The sequence below is a fragment of the Silurus aristotelis genome (assembly GCF_946808225.1).
Source record: "Silurus aristotelis genome assembly, chromosome: 8".
Lineage (NCBI taxonomy): Eukaryota > Metazoa > Chordata > Actinopteri > Siluriformes > Siluridae > Silurus > Silurus aristotelis.
In genome coordinates this window covers 15,793,584-15,811,912 of record NC_139581.1, presented here as the reverse complement: position 1 = coordinate 15,811,912, position 18,329 = coordinate 15,793,584, and the positions used below count along the sequence as shown (strand labels likewise).

Sequence of the window (18,329 nt, the reverse complement as noted above, 5' to 3'; positions counted from 1 at the left end):
TAAGAAAAACATCTGAATTCATGGCATTCACAATAAAATACATCACATTTGCAAACCCAGAATCAAAAATGTAATTTTACATGATATCAGACAGTAAATGTAATTGGGGCTACATAATGCACACAAATACTCTTTCTCAGCCCCTCAAGCAGGGACTTTGCTTTTTAAAGGGAAGTTGTTTATCATATAAATCAAATGAGTGTGGCTATAAAAAGCAACAATTTAGAATGTGTGAAATGTATCAAGATCCATGTTTCACAACTGTGTATACATGTGTGATGAATATTAATATTCTTGTAAGCAGAGAACTTTGCAGCATGTGTGCTTTAATAAATGAGACCTTCGCTGTAAAGCAGCATTCTCTAAAGACCAGTTACTTAGACACCCACTTACTTAAACCACTAGGTAGGGTACATTTCAGATTTGTTGTGTGCGTTTTTTTATTTAAGTTGTACTATTATGCAACTATGCAAACAGCTGGTGGCAGAGGGGCCATAGTACCCTCACACTGTTTTTCTTTGATGAAAAAATATACACAATCTATCAACTATTGACATATGAAATGTGTGCATGGTGTAACATGGTAAAATAACGCCAGCACAATGATCTATTTTCCCACACAAATACCCAGTTTTTTTTTTTTTTACAGCAGTGACTTTTTTCCTGAAAGACATCACTTTCGAATAACTGCATGTCTGTCACCTGCCAATGGCACTCGAAAAGTAAAAAACCTATAAAAGAGAAAAAAAAAAAAACTAATGAGAAAATGCAGACTAATGGGGAAACCATGGTATTGAGCTTCAATTGATTTTTGGCACTGCTATAGAGACCCTTTTAACAGTAGGTGCCATCATTAGCACCGTGGCCATATAACACTAAGCTTTAGGACAGATGCATGTTGCAACCTCTGTGCCTTGAAAGACAAAACCTTCAAAGGGTTAATAATGCAGAATACTGAGCTCAATGCTCTATGGGTGATATCTGTTAGCTCTGAAAATAGCCAAGCTTTAACTGTAGTTGAGCAAGGTAGTCAATATTATGCTTTTAGATGGGCCCAAACCTGTTGGAGGGTTATTATGTATACATGTTTTGATGCTTTGTTTGACTCATTAATGGAGAACAAACGACAGTGACATCAAACCTTAATTCACTAACTCTAGCACACACTCTAAATCAGCAAAATCCACAAATTACCAGTCCTGATAGAGCATATGCTGTACAGAATGTTAGTATGTCATGCACATTTATGTCTCAACAACTTCGCAACAACCTTGCTTGCGATTGGGAAAATGTCAGCACATTGTCAATTGACATAACCTTTTAGACACATCATTAACCCGGAAAGCTATGATTGACTACCATCAGAAACTGACATCTTCCCAATTAACAGACAAGGTTCAAATGATAGGTGTTGCTCATGCTGTGTCTACCCCAGAAGGATAAGTGTGCGCTATCTAGAACACTGCTTCCACTTTGAGAACGGAGATGGTCGTATTTCAGAAATGATCCATTATTGTCGAAGGGATTCAGTCTTCTGCTAAGCATTCATTTGGAGAAAACACATATGGATGCTTATTCACATTAATAGACAGCTTTATTTACTTTTCCTGTTGTGCTTCTTTCATGAGTCAGCTGTACCTGAATAAGAAGCTCATTATAAGATTATAAGAAATAAGCATCTGTCTGAGAAATGGGTTTTGACATGAGGGTCACATGTGATGGCAGTGTCAGAAAACAGGATATTTTAGATACTAGATTATTTTATTTTAATAGCTATAAAGGAAGCAACAGATTTATTTTTATAAAAGTGGAGGACAGCTCAGTCAAATGTTATTTAGATTTTATGAGACATTTACAAAGTCTTTATTTTATGCTGCAAGTCTATCTAAAGAATGCATCTTTTTACATGTAATATTGGTGCCACTTAATGGTAAGGACAAAACATATAATCTGTTACCCATTTATTACACTTATCCAGTAGTAGATTGTGCCTGCTGGAGCTTTCTGAATAAAACACATTTGCAATAGGATGCATTCTACAAGAAAAAATTTAGTTTGAAATGTTTTAAATTATTGAAATGACTGGTTCAATTTTGCACCTACATATGGCTGCAAAGTACAACAGATATTTTTTTATCACATTTCAAAAGAATTGCTGTTCAGGTTTAGATCTGGTCACTGTAAAAGCCCCTAAATCAAAAAAACTGTAATGTCCCTACAGCCATCGATTAACATATGCATGATTGGTGGGATAATATATTTTCATGTTGGTTGTTCACCTGAATGTAAATAAACTACATGAATACACTTGGTTAGCAACAATGTTCACAAGCACTATGTCTTTCAATGGTTCCCAACAGATATCTGCTATTAACTGTATTACTGTCGAAAGGGTACATACAGCCAGGGAGCTAGAAACCTATATTCACTGTTCACTATTCAATTAAATTCATTGTGCTGGCATTACCTAATCAGTAATATTGGAATAAGATTTCAATTTGGCACAGCAACACTTGGCACCTTAATTTCCACAGTAACCCTGATCAGAATCAAGCGCTTGAACATATCAAACTTTAATGCTGTATTCAGATATAATTGCCTAGATGTGAACTGTCTTTTTTCTTGAATGATTCATGCCATTCACCTTTGTCACTTACAATACAGGTGTTTTTGTCAATCAGACCACAAAACACTCGTCGTTTTCTGTTCTGTGAATAATTCTTTATAATGACAGCCTTACTTTTATTAAATATTTTAATGAGGTAGCACATGACCCTGATCAGAGTTACTCTGGAGAGGAGCCTATTCTAAAAACAATGGGATCAATTCTGTTAGTCCATCACAGAGAAAAGAACTAGCAATAATAAATGTTAAATTTTGTATTTTTTTTAAAGGCAATGTTTCCTTTAATTACCCTGAAGGATCTCGTCAGGATTTGCATTTTGACCATTAACAGCTCAAACTACAAACTACAGCAAATGGAAACATGACAGCTCAATTATTAAAAGGAAAATGTGGGGGAGCTAAAGAGTGCTCAAAAACACCACAGAATACAACGATTTAAAAAAAGCTGACTAACTTGGCGCTTAGAAAAAACATTATTTAATATAGACAGAAACATGTAATTACTTGTGAATTTTTATTTTCTTTCTATGCTTACATAACATCAGAGTGAGCATGCTTACTGTGCATCGTGCTGCTAAGTCTATGGCTTTTTACCCCAAGTCAATAGCCTCCAGCAGAAGGATAATTAAGTGGGGCATTAAATTAGGCTGCTCGCAGGAAACTTGTACTTTCTATTCATTGACTCAATAAAGCACGACCATCTATGCTGACCTTAATTCATCTACAGTACATGACCATGATATTAATAAGTTGACAGGGAAAGAAAGTGCAACAATATTTATGTGTTCACTTAGTGTCTTACTGTTAGAAGTTCAAAAGAAGCTAGAATGCATTCATTAAAGATACAGACAAAGAGACATTGATTGATTCAGATGTCCTTGATGTCCAGTCAGTTTTCTTACTGGGTCTGTTCCAAGGTCAAATAATGAGTCAAAAGACAGAAGGATTATTATTATTATTATTATCATTATTATTATTATTATTTTCATCTTTTTCTTCTTCTTCTTCTTCTTCTTATATACAACCTGCCATTAGCAATTTTATTCTTCCATATAAATCAGATACAACCACAGGGATAAGAAAAGACATTACAACGAGCTCATTAAATGAATGATATACCGTAATTTTCGGACTATTAAGTGCACCCAAATATAACCCGCACCCACTGAATTTGATAGATTTTATTTTGAACATAAATAAGCCGCACCTGTCTATAAGCCTGTCCTACACTGAAACTAATGAACTTTAAACAGGCTTTAATAAAAGACAGTGTCTGTTACACGGCTTGTATCGAAACAGTAGCCTACCAAGAAAGTCATTGTTCACTGTCTTCCTCATTTCTTTCACAACAAGTTTTTCTTTTGGCATCGTCGTGCGTCTGAAAATCACCATCGGTGAAGCTTTTTTCCCGATGCCGTGCAGCTCAGAACACAGGTGAAGTGTGTTTTTTCATGCCCGGTTGTTTTCAGCGTGATAAATGATTCGCTTTTCCTGTTGACAATCCGAGTGAGCGGCAGGTCGAACGTCAGTGGAACATCATCCATATTTATGATGTGGTGTGGCCTGATTCAGTGGGAGGTCGATTTGGTATAAAGAATTTCATTGGTTCACCTGAACCCGTTCGGCAATTTTATTGGTCTAATGTTATGGGGCTCAGTTTTTTTTGGCTTGAAGCTTGTGAAACCGGGAAAAACATAAGAAAAATCCATAAATTAGCCGCTTTGTTGTTTAAGCCACGGGGTTAAGAGTGGGAAAAAAGTAGCGGCTTATAGTCTGGAAAATATGGTAACTACATTATAAGCATACTTCAAATATTTTTTTGCAAACTGGCAAGCAGTGGTAATACAAATTAAGAATTATCTTTAAACTCTACCTAATGGAAAATTGTGTTTATCACTTACTGTGAACATTGAATATGGCCCCCCAGTTTAACAATATGCAGAGATTAAAATAATCCATTAGCAGTTGCATTATCTCTGCTTTATAATTGACTAATGCCTTTGTGTCTTTGTGCATTTTTTTTCTTTAAAATATATTGAATCATTTTGAATTTTCCTTTTTTGTAAAAAATAATAATAATAATAATAAAATTAAAAAGTAAATAAATAGATTAATACAAGTAGTAAGCTGCCTTACGTAACAGATGGACTGCAGCCATATTATATGAGACAGGAATTTTTCTCATGCTTTTGGTTGTTTATGCCCTACTTTCTGCTAACACCACAGTCAGAGCAAGGCGAATCCATTCTTTGGTAAGCAAACTCAAAATATTTCATCTCAATGCTCTTTTTAGTTATTTTAGGAGACTTCTTTTATGACTTGATAGAGACTGAGAAATGTCTGCTGTAGATAGTCTGTGAAATCCTATGTGCATTACTTAGGGAGGACACTATATTATTCCCACAAATAAATTACCAGGAAAAAAAACATCTGAACCAGAAAATAGTGTGCTTATGGTCAGGAGAAAATAGGCAGATGGTTGGGGTTCCTAATAAATAAGACATCTGCACAGTACAACTTATTATTGTACAGATTTCTTCCAATATACATATAATTTTTGACAGGGAGAATTTTACTCTTTCCACCAATATAATTCATATAAAGTTGTTTTGTGTAGATTTGTATAGTATCCTTTTTTCCATTGAGTTATATTAAAAAAATATTTACAGCATGCCATGAAAAATGTATTTAACCAGCCTTATACTTTCTACTGTTCCATTAAACTATATAAATTATTTAAAATGAAATCCTTTTTTATGATTTTACATGAATAATTATAAATCAACTCACGTGGAAACCAGGGAAAAGGCCTCCGCACATACAGCAGGACAGGGCACCAGCTTGATTAGTATGTGATGTGTGGCAGCTTCAAAGTGAGCCTGTGCGACTTTCTCCATCACTAAAGAAAGAGTTGCCACATCTGCTGCCTTTGCCCCCAGGTCACCACTTGCCGGGTCCAGAATATTCCCCCCATGCACCACCAATATAAGCACCTGGGTCTTACATCTTGTCTGGTAGTGAAGGAGACAAGAGAGGGATCAACAAATAAAAAGATACAACAGGGAAATATTTTATAAGATTGAAGTGGTTGTTGGGATTTTTTGACATTCACTGAGTGTGGACTAATATCTAGTCTGGACCTTCAGATGTGATAATAGTTTGGTAGTTTGGTTCATAACTGAGTACAAAAAGAGTGTTCACATCTTTTAATGCAAAAACTAAAGAAAAAAAAAGAAAGAACATGCAGCCTTTATAATTATATTTTATAATAACATCCAGTTTAAGTAAATTTTATTCATTTTAATATCAATAAGCATTACTGTCACAATGCAGGTAACACAAGGTAATAAATGCATGTTGGCTCATGTGTAAATTAACATACAATATATACTACAGATACTACAGATACTAATATGATTTTACAGGTACTGCATATCCATCTGCCACCACAAAGTTTATACATTTATGTGATGTAATTATAAACAAAACAAAAAAAACAGATAATAGGATTAAACAGATCACTGCAATAGATAACTTGGTCAAACCTTTTGTTTATATATATATATATATATCCTCATTGTGTCTGTCCATGTTTCTTTTTTTTGTGGGAAACTTTACAGCAATCATTGTTGCATCAAAATATTTGTCTTTTTTATTTTGTAGTGTACAACACCTGCTGACACATTCTATGCAGTCACAATGGTAGAACAACTACAGAAATAATTAGTAGCAATGTCTAAAATGATTGGATCTTTTACCTCAAGGCTATCTAGTCCATCAATGCTTCTCTGGTGGATGCACCGAGGCTGGTTAACACGACACACGTTCTCTAAAAAAGCATCCCAGAGGTAGAGGAGAAAGGAAAGGAGAGAGGGAAAGAAAGAGAAAGATATTACAGGTCACATGTAACTCTGAACATGCAACCTCTCTGAAAAAGCCTATCTGAGGTGTGTGTACTGGAGGTGTAAGTTTACAGGGTGAGTGTGTGTTACAGTTTGGGTCTCCATTTAGTGTTCTGTCAGTATTTTTGAGCCAAAACAATTACAGTTTACCCTCTTGTCCAGAATCTGTTCCACTAAATGACACACACTGTCCACTACTTTTTCATGACACATAACTCTTTCTTTGGCTAATTCAGAATGATAGCATGGCAAAGCCAATAAAAGAAGGCACTTACATAAAAACTATGGTAGACATAAACTAATGGTTATCACATTACAAAGAACTTTAAAAAAAAAAAAAAAGCTCAACAGGCAGAACATAGCTGTTTATGCAGATTAGCGATTACTGCAAAATACAACAGCTATGCCAAAAGCATGATAAATAAAAATAAAAACCTTTAGAAAGCTAGAGCCAGGTGGTGTAAGTGTGCATTGTAATGGTACAGGAGTGAGTTTGCAATGTTTGTCTAGCTGTCAGTGTCTCCGAGCCAGAAACATTACAATTTGCCCTCTTGCCCTGTATTACTTTACTCTCATAGCTTACTTTAGACAATCTAAAAACTCATCCAAAACCTCATAACGCAATTTAGACCGTCTGGACACTTTTGGACATTTTTCCAGAGAATCCTTAAGAAAGCATTGTTGTAGTATAGACCATGTACCAATTCTTAGTTTACTGGTTCTGACTATCTGAGAATTGTTTTTCTTCAAGGATTTGACCGCTCTGTGGCCCTACCTATCATCCAACACAAACTTGTGATAGATTGTCGGAGGACATGCCACTTTATCAATATCACCCTAAGTATTGGTACTAAAGCCCTTTCTATGAGTAAAGCACAGCCATGAAGAAACACTGACACTGAGCTGACCTCAATCAGATACAAGCTTTCTAGAGAAAAAGATTTCAGAGTTTCTGAAGCAGCAGGCATACCTTACTTCGAAGTGGCCTGACCTTGAAGTGGCTCTGTAGGTCCCACAGCCTGTCCTCTGGGCTTCAGCAAGAGTCTAAGGACTAAGGCCACACAGCAGTGTTATGATGAGTTCAGATTGCAAAATACAGCTTTGGAATACGACAGAATCCTTAAGAAATACTGACGAATGACGGTTGGTTTTGCAATTAAGTGCCCAACTTCAAAGGCCAACACAACCATATCCAGCCTGGCTTTCCTTCAACTCAACTTCCAAAGCTTAATCTAACAAATATTTTTGAGTTTCTAAGGTCTCCCATACAATCATTACCCTCAACACTGCCACTGAACACCCTTGTTTCTTTTTAGATTTTGGATTAAACATTATTTTAAAATTCAGTGCTTTCTTGGACCTTGTCAGGGATCCTCCTGCCACGCCCCCTCCGCGGCTCTCTCTCAGCCGCTCCCGGCGCTAATCGCCGACACCTGTCACTCATTACCGGTTCGCCTTCATAAGCTCCAGTTCCGACCTAACTCGCTGTCGGATCTATTCTATGGCTACAGTGATCTTCCTGACTCCTGACCGCCAGCATTCCCCTGGATTTGTTTCTGACTTCAAATAAACATGATAGAGTTACTTTCACTTCCCCTGCGTGGTCACTGTCCTAACGGACCTAAAGTCAACATAGATAATAATGAACCCAGCCATTAGGGTTACACAAGCCAGTGCACTCTTAGTGCCAGTTCCAAGCCCAGATAAATGGGGAGGGTTGCGTTAGGAAGGGAATCCAGCGTAAAACATGTGCCAAATCAAATATGCCGATCACGAACCAGAATTTCATACCAGATCGGTCGAGGCCCGCGTTACCAACAACCACCACAGGTATTGTTAGTCAACAGTGTACAGTTGGAAATTGGACTACTGTTGGCCAAAGTAGGAGAAGGAGAGGAGGAAGACATCTACAGAGACAGTACTTTAAATGTTGGCATTATGACTGGTAAAGGGGGAGAGTTAGCTAATATGATAGAGCAGAGAAAGGTAGACATGTTGTGTGTTAAGGAGACCAAGTGGAAAGGGAGTAAGGCCAGGAACATTAGAGGGGGGTTTAAACTGTTCTATCGAGATGTGGATGAAAAGAAAAATGGTGCAGGGGTGATACTGAAGGAAGAGTACAGTAAGAGTGTAGTGGAGATGAAGAGAGTTCCGGATAGAGTGATGAACATGAAGCTGGAAGTTAAAGGGGTGATATCATTAGTGGCTATGCTCCACAAGTCAGTTGTGAGATGGAGGAGAAAGAAAAATTCTGGAGTGAGTTATAGGTATGTATGTAGGTTAGAGGTAGGTATGGCCTTAAATAGAGGAATGTGAAAGGGCAGATGGTGGTAGATTTTGCTAAAAGGATGGTAATGACACTGGTGAATACATATTTTAAGAAGAAGGAGAAGCATAGGGTAACGTGTAAGCATGGAGGAAGGTGGATTATGTTCTATGTAGGAGATGCAACCCGAAGGACATTTGAGACTCTAAAGTGTTTGCAGGGGACAGTGTAGCTAGACAGCATCAGATAGTGGTCTGTAGGATGGGTTTGGTGGTGACAAAGAAGAGGAGTAGAGTGAGGACTGAAAGAAGTTTAAGATGGTGGAAATTGAAGGAGGAAGACCGTAGTTAAAATATTAGGCAAGAGGTCAGGTGGTAAAGAGGTGCTGGATGATTGAGCAACTACTGCAGAAGTGATAAGGGAGACAGCTAGAAAGGTACTTGGTGTGACATCTAGAAATAGAAAGGAAGGCAAAGAGACGTGGTGGTGGAATGAGGAAATTCAGGAAAGCATAAGGGGATCGACAGAGTAATGAGTAAAGTAGGCAGGAGTACAAGAAGATGCAGCAACAGGTGAAGAGGAATGTAGCAAAAGCCAAGGAAAAGGCACATGAGCTGTATGAGAAATTGGAAACTAAGGAAGGAGAAAATAATTTGTACCGATTGGCCAGGCAGAGGGAACAAGCTGGGAAGGATGTTCTGAAAGTTAGAGCAATTAAGGATGGAAATGTGTCGACTAGTGAGGAGAGTGTGTTGAAAAGGTGGAGGGAGTATTTTAAGCAGCTGTTAAGGAAAATGAGAGAGAGAGAGAAGGGTGGCTGATGTGGAGATGGGGAAGCAGGAAGTGTATAGGATTAGTAAGGAGGAAGTGAGAGCAGCTATTAAGAAGATGAAGAGTGGAAAGTTAATAGGACCAGATGACATACCAGTAGAAGCGTGGAGATGTTTAGGAGAGGTGGCAGTGGTGTTTTTAACCAGATTGTTTAACAAGATTTTGGAAGGTAAGAGGATGCATGAGGAATGGAGAAGGAATGTGCTGGTACTGTTTTTAATAAGGGAGATGCGCAGACCTGCAGTAACTACAGGAGAATAAAGTTGATCAGTCACACCATTAAGTTATGTGAAAGAGTAGTGGAAGCCAGGCTGAGAGAAGAGGTGATTATCTGTGAGCAACAGTATGCCGAGGAAGTGCATCACAGATACAATATTTGCTTTGAGAATGTTTATAAAGAAGTATAGAGAAGGTCAGAAGGAGTTGCATTGTGTGATTGTGGATTTAGAGAAAGCGTACGACAGGGTGCCGAGAGAGGAGTTGTGGTATTGTATGAGGAAGTCAGGTGTGGCAGAGAAGTATGTGAGGGTGGTGCAGGACATGTATGAGGACAGTGTGACAGCAGTGAAGTGTGCAGAAGGACTGATTCAAGGTGGAGGTTAGATTGCATCATTGATTGGCTCTGAACCCTTTCCTGTTTGCAGTGGCGATGGACAGGTTGACGGATAAGGTCAGACAAAAGTCCCTGTGGACTATGATGTTTGCGGATGATATTGTGATTTGTGGTGAAAGTAGGGAGTAGGTTAAGAAGAGCCTGGAGAGGTGGAGGTTTACACTGGGGAGAAGGGAAATAAAAGTCAATAGGAGTAAGACAGAGTACATGTGTGTGAATGAGAGGGAGGGCAGTGGAGTGGTGCGGTTGCAGGGAGAAGAGGTGGAGAAGGTGGAGGAGTTCAGGTACCTGGGATCAACAGTGCAAAGTAATTGAGAGTGCAAGCAGGGTGGAGTGGGTGGAGAAGAGTGGCAGGAGTGATTTGTGATAGAAGGGTATCTGCAAGAGTAATAGGGAATGTTTATAGGATTGTGGTGAGACCTGCGATGTTGTATGGTTTAGAGACAGAGGCATTGAGTAAAAGGCAGGAGGTGGAGCTGGAGGTAGCAGAGCTGAAGATGTTGAGGTTTTTGTTTGAAGTGACGAGGATGGACAGGATTAGAAACAAGTTTATTAGATGGACTGCACATGTGGGACATTTTGGAGACAAGGTGAAAGAGGCACGATTGAGATGGTTTGGACATGTGCAGAGGAGGGACATGGGGTATAATGGTGGGAGAATATTGAGGATAGAGCCACCAGGAAGGAGGAAAAGAGGAAGGCAAAGGAGGGGGTTTCTGGATGTGGTGAGGGAAACAATGCAGGTAGTTAGTTTGAAAGAGGCAGATGTAGAAGACAGGGGAGTATGGAGATGGATGATCTGCTGTGGCGACCCCTAATGGGAGAAGCCGAAAGAGGCAGAAGAAAAAGAAGACGAAGAAGATTTTTAATAAAGGAGCCATCAACGCTTTCTCTGTCCTCAATAATTGGCTAAAAAGTTTTTTGCATCACAAAAGACATGGATGATATTGGGATACATTTTGGGGGTGACCTAGCTTGATCCGAGTCAGTATTTTCCAGAATAGCATCAGGCTTTCTGATATTTTACATTATTAATTATTCATATCCACTGCAAGGTGCTGTGAATTTTAAAGGAAGTCAAAGTATAGACTTTTGAGTTACCTGGAAGGATATAATAACCAGTGGTGGACAGTTACAAAGTAAATATAATTTGTTACTGTATTTAAGTAGTCAGGTATCTGTACTTTACTGAAGTATTACCATTTGTAAAAGATTTTACTTGAACTTCACTACATTGTTACTCTACTTTTACTCAAGTAGATGGTTTGGGTACTTGTCCACCACTGGTAACCCAAATCACCACAGAAACTCACAATGATAACATTTCAGTACACTTAACATATTGAGCACTTGGGCTACAACACTGGAAAACAGATGCATCATGTTCCACTCCTATGGTTCAAGAACTAGAATCCAAGGCTACAGTGGGCACAAGCTAACAGAGACTGAACATTTAAAGAATGGAGAAATGTCATCTGACCACTGCAGGCCAGTTTCATGCACCACTCCAGGGCAATGGAATACAGAAGTGGTATTTAAAGCAACACTGAATGAGCACAACTGTCCTGTGTTCAATATTAATCCAAACTAGTCCTGCTAAGCATTCAACTATGGTTAATTATAGCCCCTTATCTTTGATCTTCATTCCTTGAAACCAACAACATTCAGCAGATTTACAGCATTCAAAAAGTAGGAACACTTGAGACATTTCACCCTAAATAACCCTGAGCATTCATAGTGACTACATGAGTTCCTGATGCAGACTGAATATGTCTAGCCCAAGCAAATTAACCACAAATTGATCCAAAAAACAAAAGAGAAATATGACTAAAATAAATAACAAGACGATATGTACCAATTCAAGGTCAAATAGTGGCTAGCGGTCAGATGTTCCTGAGTCCAGCTATGCCTGTGTCTGATACAATTTTGTTGTTCATTTGAGTGGAAAAAATAACTGGTTGCCAAAAAAAAAACCCCCATGACTCATGTTAGAAACTGGCACGGACACCTAAAAGTATACTTTTGTATTTCCTTAATGAGAAAAACAGCATTAAAACTATCCCACCAATACAATTCATTCAAGACATTTTCATCTAACAGAGTAAATCTATAATGACTATCCTCTGATAAACATCCATATACTGTAGAAGTAATGACAAAATATTGCCTAAAAGCAAAAAAACCTTATCAAATGTAAGCGATATATACATTGTGTTTCTGCTTAAAATAAATGTGTGAAGAATCCTGATATTAGACTTAAATGCAAGAAAGGGAGAGACACAGCTACTGTAAATGTAAAGACAACATACTGTAGTACTGGCCAGATTTAAATTTCAAGCTCAAGCATGTCCACACTTAACACATTAACAAGATTAGATTTTACTTTATTTTTATGTTGTGTTAATGGTTAATGAGCTGATCTGTGCCAATTTTCATTCCATCATTACATCACAGTTCACGCAGTGGTAAAAAAAAAAAAATGCAGCACTGCTCTGAAAAATCAATGACCAAATGATCAAGCATGACTAAAAAAAAAAAAGCTTTTAAACTTTTTAAACTTTAACAGTATGCTCAACCCCTTCCAAATTTTTTGTTTTTTAAATTTACAAAATCAGCAGAGAATCAAATTAAATTTTTTCCCCCACTATTTCCCCACAGGTATACAGAGCAGATGTGCAGAAAAATCTAAATCAGTAGTCATCAGTAAGACTGATGACTGATGGCCTCTGATTTTATTTTTTCTTTAAAGCATCCTTCATTTTCTATGTAAAATATTTTCCCACACAACAAAAAACAGACCACCACACCTCTAGAGGACCCACTTACTTACAAGTTACAATGTTCCTAATGCACACCTGTTCTGTGTTCTCGTAATTACACTATATTAATTCCATCCTTAGTATATATAAATATACATATATATATATATATATATATATATATATATATATATATATATATATATATATATATATATATATATATATATATATATATATATATATTTTTTTTTTTTTTTTAAATAGATATGAAGTTTATTTTTCTACATTGGTCAATAAAACACAAATTCTGGCTCCCTTGAGCAGACTGATAGCTAACAAGGGCTATGAATATCTGGCTTATAAAACTACCTGCTTTCACACATATTATAGTAAAATAGTGGTATATATATCTCTGAAAAAGATAAAAGTCTGGATAATTAAGCAGGCTAGAAGTGGATTGCAAAATGAAACACCAGACAAAAATGAATATACCTAAAAGCACTGAACTCCAGACCCTGGAGCTTAGCTTAAAATGTTTAAAAAAGCTTGAGTCTGCTACCAATGAAACACCTACCAGTGGCATTTTAGAGCCTTTTCAGCAGCATTTCCTAATTAATGTCAGCCTTTAGCACACCACGCTCTGACAGACTAATTAATCTATCGCCCACTGAACACCTACTTCATTTAACGCCGGGGCCAGTTAGAAACAGGAATCCAAGTTTATTCTATCTAGTTTTCTTTCACTTCCATTCAAAATCCATGTGGAAAAATAACAAAAAAAATGCAGTGGGTGTGTAAATATACATTTTATTAGTACCAGCCATGTAATTATGGTTTGGTGCAAGAATGTTCTCTAAAAAACTGGAAATTAATTTTCAAGGAGCAAGTAGAAGAGAAAAGCAATACTGTGTGCTGGCTAATTTCATCCTGCTTTCAGGAAATTAAATTTTAAACTTGCAATTTATGGACAGTTATGATTACTTAAGCTTAGGCAATTATTTTCTTGTTAGTATCTCATATAGTGTCTAATTGTGTGGAGAACAAGTAAGAGGTGACAGTGAATTTGACAAGTTAACAAGCACTCCAGTTACAAGCAAACATCACAGAATTATAATGAGTAATCTGTGAAATCTTTCAACTGCAGAACACCAAAAGCTCATTGCCACACCTTTCATGCTGTGTTGAGAAAAAGATTTTCAAATTGTTTTTAAATACATTAAATCTTAATTAAGCTCACTATCACAATATATACATTTTATGTAAAAACATTTGAACTATATCTCTTCACAGCACAAACAGTAAGACTGATTTTGACAGTCTTACTACTTTTCTTCTTTATGGGTTTTTGTCATTTGATGGATGACAGGAATTTGTTTAAATAGTATTTTCAGTATTTTTAAACAAATGTCAAACTATATTAAGGAATTTTTTCCTATTGTTTCCCTGATCAACAAGAAAGAGAAAGTGTGTCCTCCTCACAGAGAGACCAGTCTATTCCTATAATATCCCTAAGACTAGCCTATGGTGCAACTGTGGAAAATCCAACTACATTTTAGTGGACCTTACTGTGGCACAGTATATGTTAGCAGACATTAACTGTTAAGTGAACAGTCAAAGTCAAGTCAAGTCAAGATTCTTGTCTCAAAGCAGCTTTACAGAATTTAACAGTTAAGTTGAACGATATGAATTAATCCCTGATGAGCAGCCATGGTGACTGTAGCAAGAAAAAACTCTCTTAGATGTTAAGAGGAAGAAACCTTGAGAGAAACCTGACTCAAAAAGGGAACCCATCTTCATTTGGGTGATATCAAGAGTGTGATTATAGTCTTTAAAACAATACAGAACACTGGAGAGTGAGAACTAACATGAGCACCTGAATGTAGGATAATGAAAAATTTCCTTTCTACAGTCTTATACAGTCATTTGAGGTTACACCACCAACAGGAAACAGCAAAGATTACAGCAAACAGCAAAGATTATGTTGCAAACCTGCCTGAGACCGATGAGAAATCATGGTTAATTTCAGATACAGTTAATATAAAAAATATTTTGACTTATTCATGATTCCCCTAGAACAGAGTCCTAGTCCCACCTTAGGAGAAGTAGACCCATAGCATGATGCTGCCACCACCATGCTTCACTATGGCTGTATTGCTATGGATGATGAGATGCTCTAATTTTGTAAATAATACATCTTTTAAATTCTGAACAATTAAAACAATTCTAAATTCGTCTCATTTGGTCATCCTTCGACTAGCAATGAGCAAAATCATATTATTATGATTATAAAAGGGTGTTAACCATAATAAAGTTATTATAAGGGTTGTCTTTTTTTTCATGAGTCACTGCTATTTGATTTTCACTTTATTTATTCGTATGGCTATATCAAAGTAAATGTTTTACAATTTCAAATGAGGTGTGTAATTTTCTTTTTTCAGATCTACTGTATTCCCACTGCTTATGTACACTAACTAAGGTGTATTTCTACAATGTTTTTTGCTGAAATGTCTCCACAAAGAGCTACTACCTAATAATTAAGAAAGGCCTACTTACAAACTTGGGGAAAAATCTATGTTTATTCTGCAGCAATATTGGTGTTTTGAGTTTTGTTCCTAATTAGAATCAGAAGTTAATGCTTTACACTTACCTTGTGTCTGGTCAATCTGCCCCAAAGTCTCAATCTGTTCTACAAGATCATTAGAGTTCCACTGACTCATTCCCAACAGCATAGCAGTCTTCCCCTCTAGTACCTCTGTAGCAAACAACATACAGACACAAAATTACAACAGGTCATATACAGGGATTAGCTGACAAATAACATACAATATGATTTTTTTTTTCTGCTTTATCCATTCCAATATTAATGTATGTATGGAACTCTGAGTCTAAATTAATTGTACATGTGTAGCTTAAAAGCCACTCGTGTTTGCTAACTATCCTGACAGTGTGCCTGCCTAATGACAAACCACTGTTTTGGGGAAACAGCCACAGAGACAGGATGGAACAGTTGACAGATCAGTATGCATTATGTGACAGCAACACATTCCTCGAGTACAGAGTGTGAAGGGGTGGCTGTGACAGCCCTCTGTCAGGTCTGCTTGCCTCCATCAAGCTCGGCAGCTACTGGGTCACTCCTCACATTCACTCACGATCATCCTGTCTCTTTAGTGCTTTCACTAGACTGTACCGTTAAGTTTGAGCATACAATTGCAGAAATGACAGTTGTATCAATTTTAAGGAGCTGCAATGGCCATGATATTATTGTCATTTAGCAAGTAACGGACCAGATCAAAAGACCTAATGAAATAGTGAGAGCTGTATAAAAGCAAAAAAGAAGAAAGATAGAAGAATATAAAGAGAATGGAAATTGTGCTCTTCTAAAATGAAAAGTGGCTCGTGGGATAAAATCCACAAACCATTTAACTGAAGGAAAGATTAAATTGCCGCTGCTGCAAAAAAAGATCACAATGGAAGGTAAAGTAAAATCTAAACCAAAAAAAAAAAAGAAATATGACAAGGACGGAGAAAGGAAGAAAAAACAAAGATGAACATTTGTAAAGCTGTTACTCCTGAACCAGTAAAAATCCTAAACAATACAATATTAATATACAGCAAATCATAATGAGCACTTTGTAGAAAAATCTTAGGATGATTATGCTAACCAACTTTATCAGCAATAACGTGAAGTATTTTTTTCTGTATGACCTTTGGCTTACTATCTAATCTATATTGCTTAAGTTCATTTGTGTTTGCAGGAATGTATTTGTCAGGCTGCAGACGCGGAAGCCGATATAGTCCGATCATTGTCCTTTTATTTCAACAACCGTACAACACAAAAACACTCATAAGCCGTTAAAAACAACAAACAAAGACATCCGCTCGATACGCGTTGTCCGCTATGAGTTTGAATGTCCCAAGCATAATCCATAAAGCCTTCGGCAATGAGTAATCCAAGTCGGAAGTGGAATTCGCATATACAGCCGCCGGTCGAGCAGCCACGCGATTGTCCAGCTTGACAATATAACGACCGACAGCCTGTGACTCAAGAACGTGAGTTTATGTAGTCTGATCTTTCATGAGCCACAGCTGTCGGTAATCTTGGGAAGCAGCATGACTGCTATCGAGGGGGGCGTGGCAGGGTGGATCCCTGACAGCTACAGAGGGGGGCGTGGCAGGGTGAATCCCTGACAGTACCCCCCCATCCAGGGGCGACACCTGACGCCCCAAAACCCACCCATGCCAGGCGGGCCAGGGCACTCCGAGGAAGGCCTCCTTAGACGCCTGGGAGCAACGGAGGCCTGGTGAGCATCCTCTGCGGAGAGCCGGCATGGAACAACACCTTGCAGGAGGATCCGGAACGGAGCCACGCCCTCGGTGCTGACGGGAGGCTGAGTAAAGCCCCTGGCGGGGATTGGAGCCGGAGCGATCTCCATGGCGGGGAACCGGAACTGGACGCCAACCATGACAATGACCGGGGAGTGGAGGACGTCCCGGGCGGAGACCAGGAACGTCGTACCACCCTCTGAGGGACCTGGAGGACCGACGTCGCCATCAGAGGGACCTGGAGGACCGACGTCGCCGTCAGAGGGACCTGGAGGACCGACGTCGCCATGCGGGGATCCTGTGGGCGATCCGTCGTCCTGAAGAGGACCTGGGGGCGAGACGTCGCCCTGCGTGGAGCTTGGATGCGATCCTTCGCCCTGCGTGGAGCTTGGATGCGATCCTTCGCCCTGCGTGGAGCTTGGATGCGATCCTTCGCCCTAAAGAGGACCCGGGGGCGAGCCGTCGCCTTCTGTGGAGCCCGGGGGCGAGCCGTCGCCTTCTGTGGAGCCCGGGGGCGAGCCGTCGCCTTCTGTGGAGCCCGGGGGCGAGCCGTCGCCTTCTGTGGAGCCCGGGGGCGAGCCGTCGCCTTCTGTGGAGCCCGGGGGCGAGCCGTCGCCTTCTGCGGGCGCTGGAGACGAGCCGTCGCCTTCTGCGGGACTGTGGGGTGAGCCGTCGCCTTCTGTGGAGCCCGGGGGCGAGCCGTCGCCTTCTGCGGGCGCTGGAGACGAGCCGTCGCCTTCTGCGGGCGCTGGAGACGAGCCGTCGCCTTCTGCGGGCACTGGAGACGAGCCGTCGCCTTCTGCGGGACTGTGGGGTGAGCCGTCGCCTTCTGTGGAGCCCGGGGGCGAGCCGTCGCCTTCTGTGGAGCCCGGGGGCGAGCCGTCGCCTTCTGCGGGCGCTGGAGACGAGCCGTCGCCTTCTGCGGGCGCTGGAGACGAGCCGTCGCCTTCTGCGGGCGCTGGAGACGAGCCGTCGCCTTCTGCGGGCGCTGGAGACGAGCCGTCGCC

General features: G+C 39.4%; 1 protein-coding gene across 2 annotated transcripts in view; it reads right to left on the bottom strand.

The window, feature by feature from the left end:
* Positions 1-18,329, bottom strand: part of LOC310729961 (membrane-associated phosphatidylinositol transfer protein 3-like) — a 58,847-nt gene that overhangs the window by 21,068 nt on the left and 19,450 nt on the right. Inside the window, exons 3-5 of one of the 2 annotated variants that reach the window (XM_083548666.1) lie at positions 15,647-15,751; positions 6,384-6,454; positions 5,416-5,636 (exon numbers count right to left, since the gene is read on the bottom strand). In XM_083548666.1, coding sequence (XP_083404792.1) covers positions 5,416-5,636; positions 6,384-6,454; positions 15,647-15,751 — 397 coding nt within the window. Of the gene's footprint in view, positions 1-5,415; positions 5,637-6,383; positions 6,455-15,646; positions 15,752-18,329 lie in introns of those variants that run through there. The other variant, XM_083548667.1, reaches the window with a different exon arrangement.